Source organism: Schistocerca piceifrons, chromosome 7 (genome assembly GCF_021461385.2).
Source record: "Schistocerca piceifrons isolate TAMUIC-IGC-003096 chromosome 7, iqSchPice1.1, whole genome shotgun sequence".
Classification (NCBI taxonomy): Eukaryota; Metazoa; Arthropoda; class Insecta; order Orthoptera; family Acrididae; genus Schistocerca; species Schistocerca piceifrons.
Window position 1 is genome coordinate 355,698,265 of NC_060144.1, and position 17,124 is coordinate 355,715,388.

Here is a 17,124-nt window from a genome sequence, read left to right on the forward strand (position 1 = left end):
CCATGTCAGAACTATAGAACACTAAGACAAAGGGAGGAGTTAAAAATGACTACATGTTAATCTCAAAAGACAGAAGAGAAGACAGCTAAAACCAGGGACATATAGAAAGGTCTATAAAATATGCCACCGAGAAATGGAGGTCCTAAACTAAAAATTAAATGGCCTTCTGCCATACTGCTACAACGGGTAAAAAGTGAAACACCGTCGACAGCCAAGTCATTCACTAAAATGACTGATAACTCAGATAACAAACATAAATGAGAATGTAAGTGGTTTAAAAAAGGGAATTCTGTCAGGAAATGGCAGACTGTCAAACGTTCAGGTCAATGACCACAAAGTGTGGGAGAGCACAACTTAACAAACGGTGAAGGCTAAAAAGACAGTGCCAGATGCGCATCCTAGCCAAGGCGATCTCCTCACAGCGAGGGAGCCGAGACGAGGTTGTCCAAGCCGCTGAGAGAGGCTTAATAACCCAGAACTTGTTCCCATGAAGGGAGGACCAGTGGTATGCCAAAGTGGTACCATCTGTTGACAGATGGCTACACAGAGACCAATGTGACCAGAAACCAACATAAACATCACATTGGCTCCATCAAGAGTGAGCAAGTGACAACTTTCATGGACACGTCGAACTAAGGGATGGATGGAGTACAGCAGAAAGTCAGAGCAGGTGACGCAATGCAAAAGCCTGTGTCACTGGATGTACTGCGTCACCTGATGCAGGACGAAGATCTCTGCTGTAAATACTAAGCAGTGTTTCAGAAGCTGTTACTGAAATACATCGGTGCCGATGACGAAAGCACACCCGACACTACGGTCAGTCCGAGAGCCATCAGTATACAAAAAGGTACTACTGCAAAGGTCCTTGGGAAGATCGTGAAACTAAAGGCGACAAAGTGAGGCTGGAGCAGGGTACTTAGGTAGCGAATGAAGGCCTAGGTGAACGTGGGCTGCCGCACGAAGCCCAGGTGGTGAAAGCCGCACACCAACCTGGAAAGTAGTATGGAGCGTGAAGTTAAGCTGCCAGAGCAAGAGCCAAAAGCGAACTCCAGGAGGTAACAGAGACATAATGGTGATCAAAGGAGTCACCGAAGAAGGAGGCATAGGTTTGGTAGCCACACATAGCAGACAAACGACACGCATATCTGCTGAGGAGAAAATCACAGTAGTTCGGCAGCTTCTGCATACAGATTTGCAACCGGGCTAGTGTAAAAGGCGCCAATGGCCAAATGGATGCGATGATGGTGGATAATGTTACATGGCGTAGGAGGAAAGGATGTGCAGATGCATAATCAAAACAACCATAGTTTAGTTTCAAACGGACAAGGGAACACTACAAACAGCGGAGGGTGGTACGATCTGCTCCCCAGGTGAGTACCACTGAGGACACACAAGACACTGAGGAACCGCATACAGTGGGCTGCCAAGTAAGACACATGGGAGGACCAAGTAAGTTTCCTGTCAAGCATGAGCCCCAGGAATTTTGTAGTTTCAATGAATGGAAGAGCAACAGGCCCTAGATGTAAAGATGGTAGAAGAAACCAACTGCACCACCAGAAATTCATACAAATGGTTTTGTCAGAAGAAAAAGAAAAATGAAAGCCATTGTCAATGCATCGTGAATGAAGACGACCGAGACATCGCTGAAGATGCTGCTCAATGAGACACGGCACGGAGAACTGCATTATATGGCAAAATCGTCAACAAAAAGGGAGCTCCAGATGCCTGGCAAGAGACAGGCCATTATAGGTTTAATGGCGAGAGTAAAGAGGGCAACGCTCAGGACGGAACCCCGAGACATACCATTTTCCTGCATAAAGGTGTCAGACAATGCAGACCCCACATGTACCTTGAAAACTGTCATTAAAAATTCCTGAAGGAAATGGGGCAGGCAGGCAGCCACAGAAGCCCCATGAGTATAGGGTACAGATCCTCTGGTATTCTATCCGTTCTCCAGTAGGTGTTGTAGGCTTTCTCCAAATTGGAAAACACGGAGCACAGTCTGGGATTTCCACAGAAAACCATTTATGTCATGGGTGGATAAAAGGATGAGATGGTCAACTGCAGAATGGCGCACTCGAAATCTACACTGTACAGTGGTTAGTAGATTGCGAGACTTGAGCCACCATACCATTACCTTGCAAATACAAATGGTGAGAGAAATGGGGCAGTAGCTAGAAGGGAGGTGTTTTTCCTTAATGGGTTTGGGTAGGGGTGTGACAGTGGCTTCACGCCAGTGTCTGGGAAACTTGCCCTCTGCCCTGATGTGGTTGTACGTATGAAGCAGAAAGTGCTTGTCCGCAAGAGAAAGGTGTTACAACATCTGAATGTGAATGTTGCCTGGCCCTGAGAGCATGATCTAGCTCCCTCATACTAAAGGCAGCATTGTAGCATTCACGATTCTGAGAAGAGAAGGGTATCGCCCAAGCCTCTTCCACTCGTTTCCGAAGGAGAAATGCAGGGTGATAGTGGATGGAGCTTGAAATCTCAAAAAAATAACGTCGAGAGATAGCAATAGGGTTCATTATGACATCGTCTGCTATTGTCAGGCCAGAAATTGGGGAACGGATCTTGGTCCCAGAGAGCTGTCAGAGGTTGGCCCAACTGACAGAAAGGAGAGTGGAGATGCTGAAAAGAACTACACTGTAGAATGCTATGACACTGTGCATGCAACTGTTTATAATGAATGCAGTTTGCCATTGCAGGATGACAGTTAAAAACGCAGAGAGCACGTCTCTGCACACGAATTGCATTGCGGCATGCATCAGTTCACCAAGGAACTGGGACACGGCTTGGTACAGAGGAAGTGCAAGGAATGAAATGTTCTGCAATGGTAAGGATAATGTTTGTAAGGTATCTGAATGGTCATCACAACTGGGGAAATATTCTTCATCGAACGTTGCCATGGAGGAGTAAAGCCTCCAGTCGGCCTTAGTAAGCTGCCATTTGAGTGTGCACGTAGGTGGGGTAGGATTCCGCAAACAGATAGCACATAGAAATGGTTGCTCGAGTATGTGTCAGAGAGACCAGACCACTCAAGACGATGGGCAAGCTGGGCATTGCTGAAGGATAGGTCCAAATGGGAATAGGTGTGTGTGGAGTCTGAAAGGAATGAGAGTGTTCCTGTGTTAAGAGGTGAAGTAGCTGCCCAATAAGCTGGAGGAAGTCTGCCCTGATCAAATGACTGAGTGATGTAAAAAGGGGGGTGGGGGGGGGGGGCGTGGGTACCCGCCTTAGGTGATTGTTGTCCACACCTCAGGTCGCACCTCCCGAACACCTGACAGAGGGACCAATCGGCAATGTGGGAAGGTAGCAGCTCAGGCTATCACCCCTCCCTGGGCCTGGCCTGTAACAGGGGGCATGTGCGAACCCAACATGTCGACCTGGGGCTGGGAATTGTGTGTCACCCAGTTACCTGTTAAGTGGCAGACGCAAGGGCTGGCCTTCAGGAGCACACAGGGAGAAAAAAGAAAAAGAGGTACCTCAAACACCAAAGCAGAGGAAGGATACGAGAAAGTGAATGAAGAAAGAAAGAAGAAACAAAAAACAGTGGTTAAACTGTTCTGAAGTCTGCACTGAAAACGCAGAACACATTCTGGAAACACCCCAAACATGTTCTCCCAAGGGAAGAGAAAAAGAACAGCAAGAGGATAGACATGCAGCATGGTTGGGGAAAGATGCTCCAAAGGCTGGGGCCCTGTAGTAAGCAAATGCAAACTGTCAAAGGGTGGCGAACCCCTGCGGGTATATCGTTATGAGGCTAACAACCACACCTTAGAATACATGTTAAGTAAGAAGAATGTGGAACAGAGCACCTAACAGCCTATGCTCCTAGGCAGGTGAACAAGGCTGGAAGAAACTTTTCTACCACGGAAAGCAAGATGCTACTTGTATGGTGTATGCTTCAAAGTAGTAACTGCCCATCCAGAATTAAAATGGCTTGTAACCCTGAAAGAGTCAACTAGCTGCCCCATCTGAGGGGCCTTATGTCACAGTGAATTTGATTTTGAACTTCAACTCTTGGTAATGCAGATGGTCGATTCAAAATGCATGTGCAATAGAATGTGTTGGTATTTCTGCACATGTATGGTGAACTGCACAAGCTGCTAACTGAGACTGTCAACAATTCGCAATACCAACAGAGTTGTAGACTGGTGACAGGAAACTGTATTCAACCTAGCATAGTTGATGTATAGTCGTTCCAGCAACTCTACACAATGAAATGTCGAAGCAGGTCCACAATCCTATCTTGGCAAAATACTGAAGACAGCTAGATCTGAATGCTCGATCACAGTAAACTATTAGTGGTGGGCCTGCAAGTGAGATTTAGAGCAACACAAGGACAAGCTTACCTTGCATGCAAAGGGCAGAACTTAATCATCAGACGATGGCTTCACAAAGATTACTGAAAGTTAGTCAACCACCTAAAATGAATAAATATGCACAAACCCCTTTGGCGAACCCCATGGGGAATCACTATGCCTTGACCACTTTTTATTGATAATTATTGCCATCCCCAATCAGCAGGTTCAAACAGTGGCAAGGGCTGTGCTCAGTAGTTAGGCATGGGGTGGTCTCCTAACTCATTAACACGCCAATTTTATGTTGCAACTACCGATGGAGTTGTGCCATCTCCTGTGAATCTGGAACTTATATACAAGTAGATAACTTCTGCAAACTGATGGAAAAAACAAGCAGCTATTTAGAGCTTTAAATAAGATGCTAAGTCATTATGTTAACAGCCATTATAATGATTAGAATGCCTCATTGCCATATGTTATAATGAGCTATCACTCTGCAAAGTTCTCTACGGTTAATGAAACCGTGCCTTGGAGAGGTCATTTTAACGGTCTGTGGATTCATGACGAGATTTAAAGCAGTGTGGCACCAAGTTCATAAGACAATCACTAAAGCTACAGAAAGCCTGGAAGGAGTGCTATGAAAGTAAGCCAAATGATCAAAATTCCACAACAGTTAGTGGATAATGCTACATAGTTTATACACTCCTAGGGAAGGAAAAAAGAAAAGTTTACCACAAGAGATGAGAGGCTCCCTGTCAGTAGCTGAAATGACATCTCTGGTTAATGTTAAACTACAGCTTCAGAGTTGTGCCACCCTGGTACACACACAGCAATTTTGACCCTCAGAGGCGCAACGGTGGGCAACATGGGGGCAGCTCATTACATATGATGAAACTATGGATTATTCTTGTATGACTAATGTGGAGGCAACATAGGACGATCGAATTCTTCCGTGAAGAGTAGAAGGTGGAATGCCGTGCGGTCACAATCTCCTTGATGGCTCGATAGTTTATTAGGGAGAGAGGTAGTCCTCCACATGTTACTCCATATCTGAGTGAGTAGAGGTCTTACCTGCACCTGCAAGTTCACAGTGAGGATTGTCAAAACAATCGATTGGTGAGTAACTGCTTATCTAGCCAAGTGATCGAGCAGTTCATTCCCTGAGATACATACACATTTTGGGAGCCAGAGAAAGGCAACTGAACAAGTATTACATGGACACAATTTCTCTCTCTCTCTCTCTCTCTCTCTCTCTCTCTCTCTCTCTCTCTCTATCTCTTTTTTTTTTTTTTTTTTTGAATGAAGAGACTAATCCCAGTGCATAAAAGGATTTGAATGCAAATCTCACCACCACAAAAGGAATCAATGATCTCTATGACCCTTATGTCAGTTTTGCTTTCGTGGAAGCACAAAACGGAGAACTAGGATGGCAGCCCATCAAGACGGAGGTGGAGCTTATTCCCCCACACTGTTCCTCTCCCCTCAGGCAGTATAAGTTCTCATTTGTTTATGGTCGTGGCCGACTGCCACAATATACTGTCCACATAACAGTATGACTTAGCTCTAAGAGAAGATTGCAAATAGCAGCTGCCACAGGGTGACAAGAGTAACATCAATCAAGAGCATGGAGACTCATTGACTCACTATGAATCAAACCATTGTCAAGGGAGATATATTTATTAAAATGTAGAGCTCTGCTAATGGCTATCAGCTACAGCACATGTTTCCAGCAACAAAAGTGGTTTCTGACTGGGGAAGATGTAAAAGCATATGCTTTTTCTGTCCATGGTTTTAGAACCAAGAATGTGAATAATGGTAGCACTCTGACACTCTTGAAGAAGTGAGTGGAACAGAGGTCAAAAGGTCATGGGGGCAGCTGAAATTTTAGGTCCTTGCAATAAATTGATCCTAATTTAAAGTCTGTATAGTGAGCTAGGAGCAGTGAATGGGAATACAAGGGAACACATTGTTAGGGGAATAACTGAACATCCCAGAAGAAGGTCTCAGGGTGCATTTAAACCAAAAGTCCCAACTGAGACTGAGCATCAGATGGTCAACCCCAACTGTATGAAAAAAAGAATCCGGCAAGTTAGATGACTAGGAAATTGCCATATGGTGTCTATATAAGTGAGGAAGAGCCGATACCATTGGAATATAAGAATTAAGAATTAAGAACCTCAGTTTAGCGAAGAGCCTGCCTACAGGACTAGTCTGGAAGGCATCGGCGACCAGTCTTACTATACGATAATGTACTGGGTCCAAAAATTTCATAGTCCAAGGTGCCACTTATATATAAACCTGGCAAGTACAGTTCAGTGAAGATGATACCAAGGACCAATAAAAATTAAGTAGAGTTGTATGATCTGCACTCCAAGAGGTGTTGGTGAGGAAGCAGAGAGCATTAAGCTTCCACATACAGCTAGTCTGATGTAGACAAATAAAGGGAAGCCATGTCAGTTTTTTATCAAAGAGGAGTCTCAAAACCAGGACTGCACAACAGTGTCCAATTTTTGGGTGTACACACACAGTGCTCTAAGTCAAGATGAAATCAACATGCAATGACAGAAAGACATGACACTCATTTTCACAGGTGAAAACCAGAAGCCATTGGAAAGGGTATAAGAAAATTTGTTGTGGACTGTCCATCCCAGAGACCACACTGATAAGTGTACTGATAGCAACGTGGGTGATTAAGTGCAGTAGTATTTTCCTTATTGGGTGCTAATGGGTGTTTTCTGGGGTCACAGAGTCTAGACCATTATGTACAGAGAAGCGCGTTGCCACTGAGTTTTGCGACACACAGAGTGGAACTGTAGACAATGATATTATTGTAGATACTACATGGAATGTGTAAGATGTTGCTGATGTTCGCAGCTGTGTTGCAGATGTTGTGGAGGAAGCAGTACAGATGCATAAGCAGGGTAACATAGGAAAAAAAAGAAGAGATATAGTAATCAGGCTGATAAGTCTGAATCTTTTGAGTGTATGCTTGAGGTTCAGAATGTTACAGTAGTGCAGGCACTATGTCACAGCCTAACAGAGCAAGCTATGACAAATGCTGTAAGCTGCTTACCATGCAGCCGCAGTCTGACATGAGAGACAGGGATAATGTAGTGAAGAGTACGACAAAACCCTGAGAGTAAACTATCATGCCAAAGTTGACCTTCAGTGAGTCATGGAAAAACGTGGAAGAACAAAATTCCAGCTAGGGAAAGCTGTCGACAGCTGAGTACTGTCACAAGGTTCACCTGTCTTACGCAATACATCAATTAAACTGTGAACAAAATCATTAAGGCTTAATTCGTACGATGTAGTGCTATTAGGCACCAGGAAGTTGCTTTCAATGAACAGGAGTACCCAAGAGTCAAATAGTTTGAGAGAAATCCAGTCTGTGATGAGCATTACAGTGAGTGAGTTAAGGGACATTACTTGTCGACAAATGAGTGTAGTAATATATGTGGTACAAGTGTGAGGTAGTTTGGTGAATTGTTTTATAGGAAAGCTTAAGGGGAACTGTTGTAGGGCAAAATTCTGACAATGTTCCTAAAAATGAGGTTAAAAACCCATCGTACTGACAAGGGAGGTGCCAAACAAAGGAGTTTAATGGTGTCAGACTGTACTGCTAAAGGCGATTTGTTAAGGATAAATTATTAAGACAAAGAGTATTTCAATATTGTTCTAACTTGTAAGTGAATTGGAAAAGTAAAAGATGATGTGTGTGGACCGTATTAAGGAGAGGTAATGTAGCACTGCCCTTATTTTTTGAATGTTGCCGCAGAAACTAACAGCTCAGCCGCAACAGTTGGAGGCAGCTGGCACGTGCTGAAACATTGGCAGGCCCATTGCAGCACCAGAGTTGTTGAGTATACAGCACGAGGTGGACTACTGCACTGGTGAGTTGCCTCCTGGCCCTCCACTGCAACAGCCCTGGAGGGCAACGGAACAAGACTGGCACGGTACAGCTGCCCACGTTTCCATGCTGGAGCTGGAGCACGACCCTAGGTGTCACATGCTGTCACCCACAGGAGAGAGATCCATCACCAGATGCTGGCATGTCCAGCAAGCGCAGCAGTCTTCAGGACTGCTGGCTTCATTCGCATACCACTGTGTAAGCTTCTAGCTTCTGGAGTAAGCTTTCCAGGGTACCAATACCACATAGCCGTCAGTTCACCACTGCCACATGCTGTGTGTGTGTGTGTGTGTGTGTTATGACTTTTGATGATGCTGTTTGTCTAAGCTACAAACAGCCTGCTCCCTCCATTGACTCACTTTGCACAGAAGTGGCTCTGCACCCATGGACCACTTCATGTGTATCAATTAATCACTGCTCAAAACAACCAGATTGGCATCAAACATTTATTTCAACACATACACTGATACTGCAGGAACTACGACCACCAAGCTACCCTGATGAGAACGTCATCATCGGCCACCATCTTGGTCCTGCATGTGGCATGTGCAGTGTGCTTCTGCCATTGACGGAAAATCAGGCAAACCTCACGCTCATTTTCTTCTGCCCACAGCTCTGCACCAACACAGTCATAGTTCAGGAAAAGTCAGCATGAATGAATTAAAGTTGTGTCAGGTCAATGTGAATTATTTCATGTAAATAGTTCCCCATGAATCAGCCTCAATGAATAATTTGTGTACAGAAAGTTTTGAATCGTGGAGGAATGTTACAGCAAGATGGTGTAGCACATTTTCCACACCTTTTCCTCATGTTTCCTCACAGGTGATGGCAGCAATAGTGCAATGACCGCTACCAGTATTAAAACTGCATTACAGCAAGCCATGAACTTGGTCATCGAATTAACGTTGAGGCAACCATCAAAATGACACTGCCACCAACCGTAGCAAAACATACAGTCACTGAGATGCTATTCACATGCAAACAGTCTGCCACCAGGGCACTGAGCTGCTCATCGGCTGGGCAGCCATTGTTTATTCCACCAACCACCAATTGTTATCGAGGTATGGAGTTTGGCATCAGCACTATGGTCGTAGACTATAACACTGGATGACCAAAACTGTGGCCATGACAACGACCTGCCAGTGTCAACACTCTGCTCAAACTACAGTATAAGACACTGCCAACCTTCAGCTGCATGCTGGGCTGGCCCTCTGACTATCCACTACGCCTGATGCTTTGCCACCACCATACTCCATGTGGTCCAGCTTACTATACCAGATCAAATTGCGGCACATGGGTGCCTTTTCGTCCAAGCACTTTTGGGTCCTATTGCTAGTCAAATAATTCAATACAGGTGCTGGAATCTTGCTGTATGGACCTTGATCATCCAAACTGCTATTCAAAATTGAAGCGCCTGGGAGGCGAGTAGCAATACCATCCTGATATAAAAAAAACCACACACACACACAGTTTCCCCACCTCCAGTTGTGGCCCTACAAACCCTGCCACTAATTAAATTTCTCAGTGCAACTTGCTTAACATTTGAATGACCAATAAGGCACATGCGTTGTGTTTATTTTTGTTGTTGGACCTCACACCCACCAATGAATCAGGACATCACAAAAATCTTTAAAATTGGAGCACATGCATGCCCAGGACATGTGCCTAAGATACTTCAAGCTGGTTAGATATGTAAGGTAGATTGAATCCCTTAAGTGTGGTAATCATATCGATTTGTAAATATCTAACTCTGCAAGCTGTATTATGGCATGTAATAGTGGACACATTGAATAATATTCCTTCCTCCTCCCTGCTCCAATCGTGAATGATGCACACGATGAATGACTGTCGGCAGAACTATGTGTGATGGTCCACCATCCACTGCAGAATGTTATCTACATAACTTGCGGAAATAATACTATGATAACCACTTAGACAAGTAATATCCTTTGCAGGCTTCAAATAATGGAGTCACATGGCCTTGATCCACTCTATTTATGAATTAGTCATACTTCAGTATATTTAATTTACTTGATGAAAAGACCACCTTAAAAGCCGGCTGATTATAGAAGACTGTGTACGTAAAGTTCTATGAGAGACTTATTATTAATTTTGGTTGGAATTTTACTACACCCTAAAGAGTCTAAATTTCTCATTGACATTAAACCTAAACAGCACAATACATGACAAAGCACACATTTTAAATTCATTAGGTACCTGTTCTTGAAAAACAGAAAAATTATTTACTTATCACACATGCATTAAGTCACATCTTACAGGGAGACTTCCCCAGACATGGGATTGGTATTTTGAAATCAACTACACAGTGGGGCAGGTTCAGGTCCCAGGTATCACACTAAGTACCCAATCACACTGATAGGCACTCGTTTATGAGCAATCAAGAAAAAAGTATTTCTCATGGTGTACTAGAGTTTGATAATAACTCAAAACTTCAAAACTGTGCCATTCTGTAGCGGTAAAGCTGCTTGACTGGTGTGCTGAAGGTTGTGGTTTTAAGTACTGTTGGGTGCTATCTATTTTTTTAGATCTTTATCAAAATGATTGTGATCATTATTTTTATTTCATTTTAACAACAATGAAAATTCCTGGATGGAATAATAAGTAAAATAAAAGCAACCATTAATCTATAGCTGACTGACATGTGGCGTATAAAAACACTCAAAAGAATACAGTGCTTACACTAGCTTTCGAGCTCCCGCACTTTCTCTAGCAAAAGTACACATATTCACACAAGCAGCTGACAGGCATCCAAATGCTCACACCTGCAGCTGCAGGTATTTTCATGTTACGCCATTTCTCTTATTCAAAACATGCTGCAATATAATAATATACCTTTCACTTCCTTGCTCCCAGCCACATTTTCTTCCACAATTTGTGTAACGTTGACTGCCTGGCCCGCCTCTAAGACTCTTACTCTTTCCCGCAAACGTTCACATTCAACCTGGAGATTAGACAGCTCCTCTGTTCTCTTGTTATGCATTTCATCTGATGGATTTGACCTGTTAAGAGAAAAGATAAAGATAAAAATTAATCAGGAAAGAAAATATTTACCATCCGTCTTCGGTACTTCTTTTTATTTATCAAAGGGAGAATTGCTATTAAAATAAATAAATTATATAATAAACAGACGATCTGATGAGTGTATTTAAGACATCATTCGTAAACTAGCACTGCAAGCCCTGGCTAGAAGTGGGAGAAGTAAGGAAAGTTACAGTTAAAATTTGTGCCAATGGTGAGGTCATTTGACCTGGAAGATGTGAGGTGCTGAGAATATATACACTCCTGGAAATGGAAAAAAGAACACATTGACACCGGTGTGTCAGACCCACCATACTTGCTCCGGACACTGCGAGAGGGCTGTACAAGCAATGATCACACGCACGGCACAGCGGACACACCAGGAACTGCGGTGTTGGCCGTCGAATGGCGCTAGCTGCGCAGCATTTGTGCACCGCCGCCGTCAGTGTCAGCCAGTTTGCCGTGGCATACGAGCTCCATCGCAGTCTTTAACACTGGTAGCATGCCGCGACAGCGTGGACGTGAACCGTATGTGCAGTTGACGGACTTTGAGCGAGGGCGTATAGTGGGCATGCGGGAGGCCGGGTGGACGTACCGCCGAATTGCTCAACACGTGGGGCGTGAGGTCTCCACAGTACATCGATGTTGTTGCCAGTGGTTGGCGGAAGGTGCACGTGCTCGTCGACCTGGGACCGGACCGCAGCGACGCACGGATGCACGCCAAGACCGTAGGATCCTACGCAGTGCCGTAGGGGACCGCACCGCCACTTCCCAGCAAATTAGGGACACTGTTGCTCCTGGGGTATCGGCGAGGACCATTCGCAACCGTCTCCATGAAGCTGGGCTGCGGTCCCGCACACCGTTAGGCCGTCTTCCGCTCACGCCCCAACATCGTGCAGCCCGCCTCCAGTGGTGTCGCGACAGGCGTGAATGGAGGGACGAATGGAGACATGTCGTCTTCAGCGATGAGAGTCGCTTCTGCCTTGGTGCCAATGATGGTCGTATGCGTGTTTGGCGCCGTGCAGGTGAGCGCCACAATCAGGACTGCATACGACCGAGGCACACAGGGCCAACACCCGGCATCATGGTGTGGGGAGCGATCTCCTACATTGGCCGTACACCACTGGTGATCATCGAGGGGACACTGAATAGTGCACGGTACATCCAAACCGTCATCGAACCCATCGTTCTACCATTCCTAGACCGGCAAGGGAACTTGCTGTTCCAACAGGACAATGCACGTCCGCATGTATCCCGTGCCACCCAACGTGCTCTAGAAGGTGTAAGTCAACTACCCTGGCCAGCAAGATCTCCGGATCTGTCCCCCATTGAGCATGTTTGGGACTGGATGAAGCGTCGTCTCACGCGGTCTGCACGTCCAGCACGAACGCTGGTCCAACTGAGGCGCCAGGTGGAAATGGCATGGCAAGCCGTTCCACAGGACTACATCCAGCATCTCTACGATCGTCTCCATGGGAGAATAGCAGCCTGCATTGCTGCGAAAGGTGGATATACACTGTACTAGTGCCGACATTGCGCATGCTCTGTTGCCTGTGTCTATGTGCCTGTGGTTCTGTCAGTGTGATCATGTGATGTATCTGACCCCAGGAATGTGTCAATAATGTTTCCCCTTCCTGGGACAATGAATTCACGGTGTTCTTATTTCAATTTCCAGGAGTGTATATAGGGTTCTTATGGTTGTCATCACCTCAGGCTTAGACTGGACAAGGATGGGGAAGGAAATCAGCCATGCCCTTTTCAAAGGAATCGTTTGCCTTAATCGTTAACAGTAGTGCTGAGGTGGAGACACTGGCTCCCATCAGGTCACAGACGTTAAGCACCATCAGGTGTGGCCAGTAGGCCTACTTGGATGGATGGCTCCCAGTACACAACGTGCTGTCGATAATGTACCCTTTGCCTTTATGGCAGAGGGAATAAGAGGGGTGGGAGCACGAAGTCCACGATCACCATTCTCTGTGCCAATATCCTAAATTAAATTCCAAACCTCTCCTCAGTGTGTCGTGAAGTGAGGGCACACGACACTGTTGATGGTGACCCATCCATCAGATGGGGATGTTAAGTTCAGTGGCCCCCTTGGTGCTCTTTGAGAGGAGTAGGCTATTGCCTGCACCAGGTTTCACCTTCTCCCTTCTCTTGTCCTCTCCAACACGAAGACCACACTACACCACCCAACGCTCGACACACGCGCCGTCACTTTTCTGGAAGCTCGATACAGGAAAATGGAAATGACAACACAGAAATAAACGAGCAGGGGAGAAGAGCAGGAGCATTTCAGAAGAGTGTCAGAAGCCTGATATGGAGCAAGGATGTACCCCAAATCAGTAAAAAGGTTATAGACCGGTCATACTACGTCCCGATCCTGACATGTGCATCAGAAACCTAGGTTATGAAAAGAAGAGAGAAAAGCGAAGTACAAGCTAGTGAGATGAAATTCTTGAAAAACAGTATTGGAGTGACAAAGATAGATAGGTTAAGAAATGAGAGGATCAGAGAGTTAATGAAGGTGGAACCATTACAGGAGGAGATAGAGAAATCAAGCCTAAAATGGTTTGGACATGTTAAGGGAATGGAAAGAGAAGAGGATACCCAGGAGGATACACAAGATGGAACTGGAAGGAAAGAGACCAAGAGGAAGACCGAGAGACAGATGGCTGAAAGGAGTAGAGCAATGCGTCCAGAAGAAAGGAGAAGAATGGACCGAGGTGAGGACGGAGAGATGGTGGCAAGATGTTGGAGAGGCCTATGTTCCCTACAGATCCAGCCAGAGGCTGGAAACTGTCCAAGATGATGAATGAATGAAAAAAATCTAAAGCTGGGTGCTTTAATAGAGATGTAAATCTCACCTTTTCCAAATGAGAATCTAGTGACTTAAAACCAGTGTGTCATTTCACTTGTTATTGAGTGAAGTGTCTTTTTCCTGTCAAGTCGACAATGTGATCTGCTGAGTCTTCATATTACTGATACAATACTCCAAAATCTCATTTCGATCGCAGTACACAATCATTGATGCAATGAATGTAAATTCTAATAGTTGTTCCAAGGCCATGACAAAGTCATGGAGGAGGAGAGCAATCATGGTGAACCATGTGTGCAGTCTGTAAAAAGCTGAGCAGATCACACGGTAATAAGTCACTACTAAATACAAAATGACTTTAATGGATCAATAAAATGATTTTGTATTCAGTTAATGACTTAATACCTCATAATTGACTCCACTTGCTACAGAATCTGTATATCTAGTGTTTCAAAATCTTAAACTTGGCTGTGACACAGTAACTGTGTAAATCTGAAGAGGCTGAAAAATCAGACAATCTTTTTGCAACTGGCTGGCTGATTTGTCAACCTCTTCCTATATCTAGTAGTTGTGTTCCTGGTGTTGGGGAACGTAAGAATATCTTCCATGGGAAGGAAATACCCAGCTCTGGATGCTCATATAAATTTCAAGACAAACAAAATAATTTATTTTGATAAGTTTTTAAATAATGTTAGGGAGATGAAACCAGGATATCCGGGTATCACAGTGACCTACAGAAAAAAGTGGGAGTAATACCAAATTTTGCTTTGAAATAATAAAATTAAACTACTTTCAAATTATACACATTAAGAAGAAATAAAAATGTTGAGGTTCGCCGATGACATTGTAATTCTGTCAGAGACAGCAAAGGACTTGAAAGAGCAGTTGAACGGAATGGTTAGTGTCTTGAGAGGAGGATATAAGATGAACATCAACAAAAGCAAAACGAGGATAATGGAATGTAGTCGAATTAAGTTGGGTGATGCTGAGGGAATTAGATTAGGAAATGAGGCACATAAAGTAGTAAAGGAGTTTTGCTATTTGGGGAGTAAAATAACTGATGATGGTCGAAGTAGAGAGGATATAAAATGTAGACTGGCAATGGCAAGGAAAGCGTTTCTGAAGAAGAGAAATTTGTTAACATCAAGTATAGATTTAAGTGTCAGGAAGTCGTTTCTGAAAGTATTTGTATGGAGTGTAGCCATGTATGGAAGTGAAACATGGACGATAACCAGTTTAGACAAGAAGAGAATAGAAGCTTTCGAAATGTGGTGCTACAGAAGAATGCTGAAGATTAGATGGGTAGATCACATAACTAATGAGGCGGTATTGAATAGGATTGGGGAGAAGAGGAGTTTGTGGCACAACTTGACAAGAAGAAGGGACCGGTTGGTGGGACATGTTCTGAGGCATCAAGGGATCACAAATTTAGCATTGGAGGGCAGCATGGAAGGTAAAAATCGTAGAGGGAGACCAAGACGTGAATACACTAAGCAGATTCAGAAGGATGTAGGTTGCAGTAAGTACTGAGAGATGAAGAAGCTTGCACAGGATAGAGTAGCATGGAGAGCTGCATCAAACCAGTCTCAGGACTGAAGACAACAACAACAACAACAACAACAACAACAACTACTACTACTAATAAATAGTTGAAAGGGTCTTCTTATAGTCTGAGAAATGTATTTCATTGTATAATCTACAACATAATGTAACTCATACAGTTGACACACTGAGTCATCAGCAAGTGCATATGCCCCTGGCCTCAGTCTCCACTAGCCGCTGATCCGAATCCACTTCCATCCATGCCCCATGACCCTGAATTCACCTATCCTGCACTCACACCCTCCCCCTCTCACTGTCCTTCCCTCCCCCGCCCAGTTCACTCCTTTATGTCCATTGTGTGCCAGGCACAACTCACCCTGTCTATGGCCAAATGACCTCATCAGTGCCACACACCTATCACATGAGCACGCAGCTTTTCACACTGAGCTTTCAGGTGCCCTTCCCCCCCTCCTTCATGCCTTCACCCACTCCATCTGACAACTACTCACCCCGATCAGCTTCCAGAGCCAGCCCAATGTAGTCGGCAGCGGCAATGTACTCACAAAAGCATGTGTGTGTACCTATGTATTCTGTTAGCTCTCAAGAAGGTAATGATAGTTTAAAAGCAAACAATCTTTGGCACCTAGGTTGATTACTTCAAATCCGTGAGCAAAGTGGGATAAGAATATTCTATTAAATTATCTTATATTCATGCAGCAACTCATTCTATAATGTTTTAGTGCCATTCATCTAAATAAGAAAATTGTTAGGAGTATCTAATTAGAATGAGGCTAACCTTTTAGTAGCTTACCGAGAAAAAATTTACATTTATGTCACTGTGTAACACCACAACCCCTTGGGATCCTGTATGCTATTCCAATCTCATCTTCATTCTCTCGAAGAGGTCATATATATAATAATGATAATAATAATAATGGTAATTTACACTAATTTAAACTGCTGTTTTGACATTGTTTACAATGAGCCTCACCAGTATATAGAATGAAGGAAACATGCTGGATTAAAAACTAATGTACCACCATAATTGACACACAATACAAACTTCAGGCACATGGGACGAATAATTTTGCTATTGTAATTATGGAGTAATTATTAATTAAAGTTCGGATATTTCCAAGTCATAGAGAGACAGCTATTTTGTTATGTTTTTAAGCCATAAAATTGTTTGTATTTCTAATAAAAAATATGACACAATGATTTTTCAGTCAGAATTAAACATACTTATGATGTAATTGGTGTTAGATAATAGAACTGTAATTACGACCATACAGAATGGTACAATTTTACTCGTTCAAAATTTAATTAATCGAATCTAGGCCTTTCATTCAATAAAACTAATTGCTCTGATCATCTGAAAATGATAGGATGATTTTCTTTTAAGTAAATAAATCGTATATGCAAATTAACGAAATATATTGTTGCAATGATAAAACATGTAATTTATAGTCTTAATAGAAACAGACTCCTTCCTGTCTTTGTATGAAATTATTCACTTT

The 17,124-nt window shown here is 43.8% G+C and overlaps 1 protein-coding gene across 1 annotated transcript in view; it reads right to left on the reverse strand.

Moving 5' to 3' along the window:
* LOC124804899 (mitotic spindle assembly checkpoint protein MAD1) overlaps positions 1-17,124 on the reverse strand; it is a 104,396-nt gene that overhangs the window by 11,245 nt on the left and 76,027 nt on the right. The window contains 1 exon segment of the mRNA XM_047265272.1: positions 11,065-11,231. Coding sequence (XP_047121228.1) covers positions 11,065-11,231 — 167 coding nt within the window.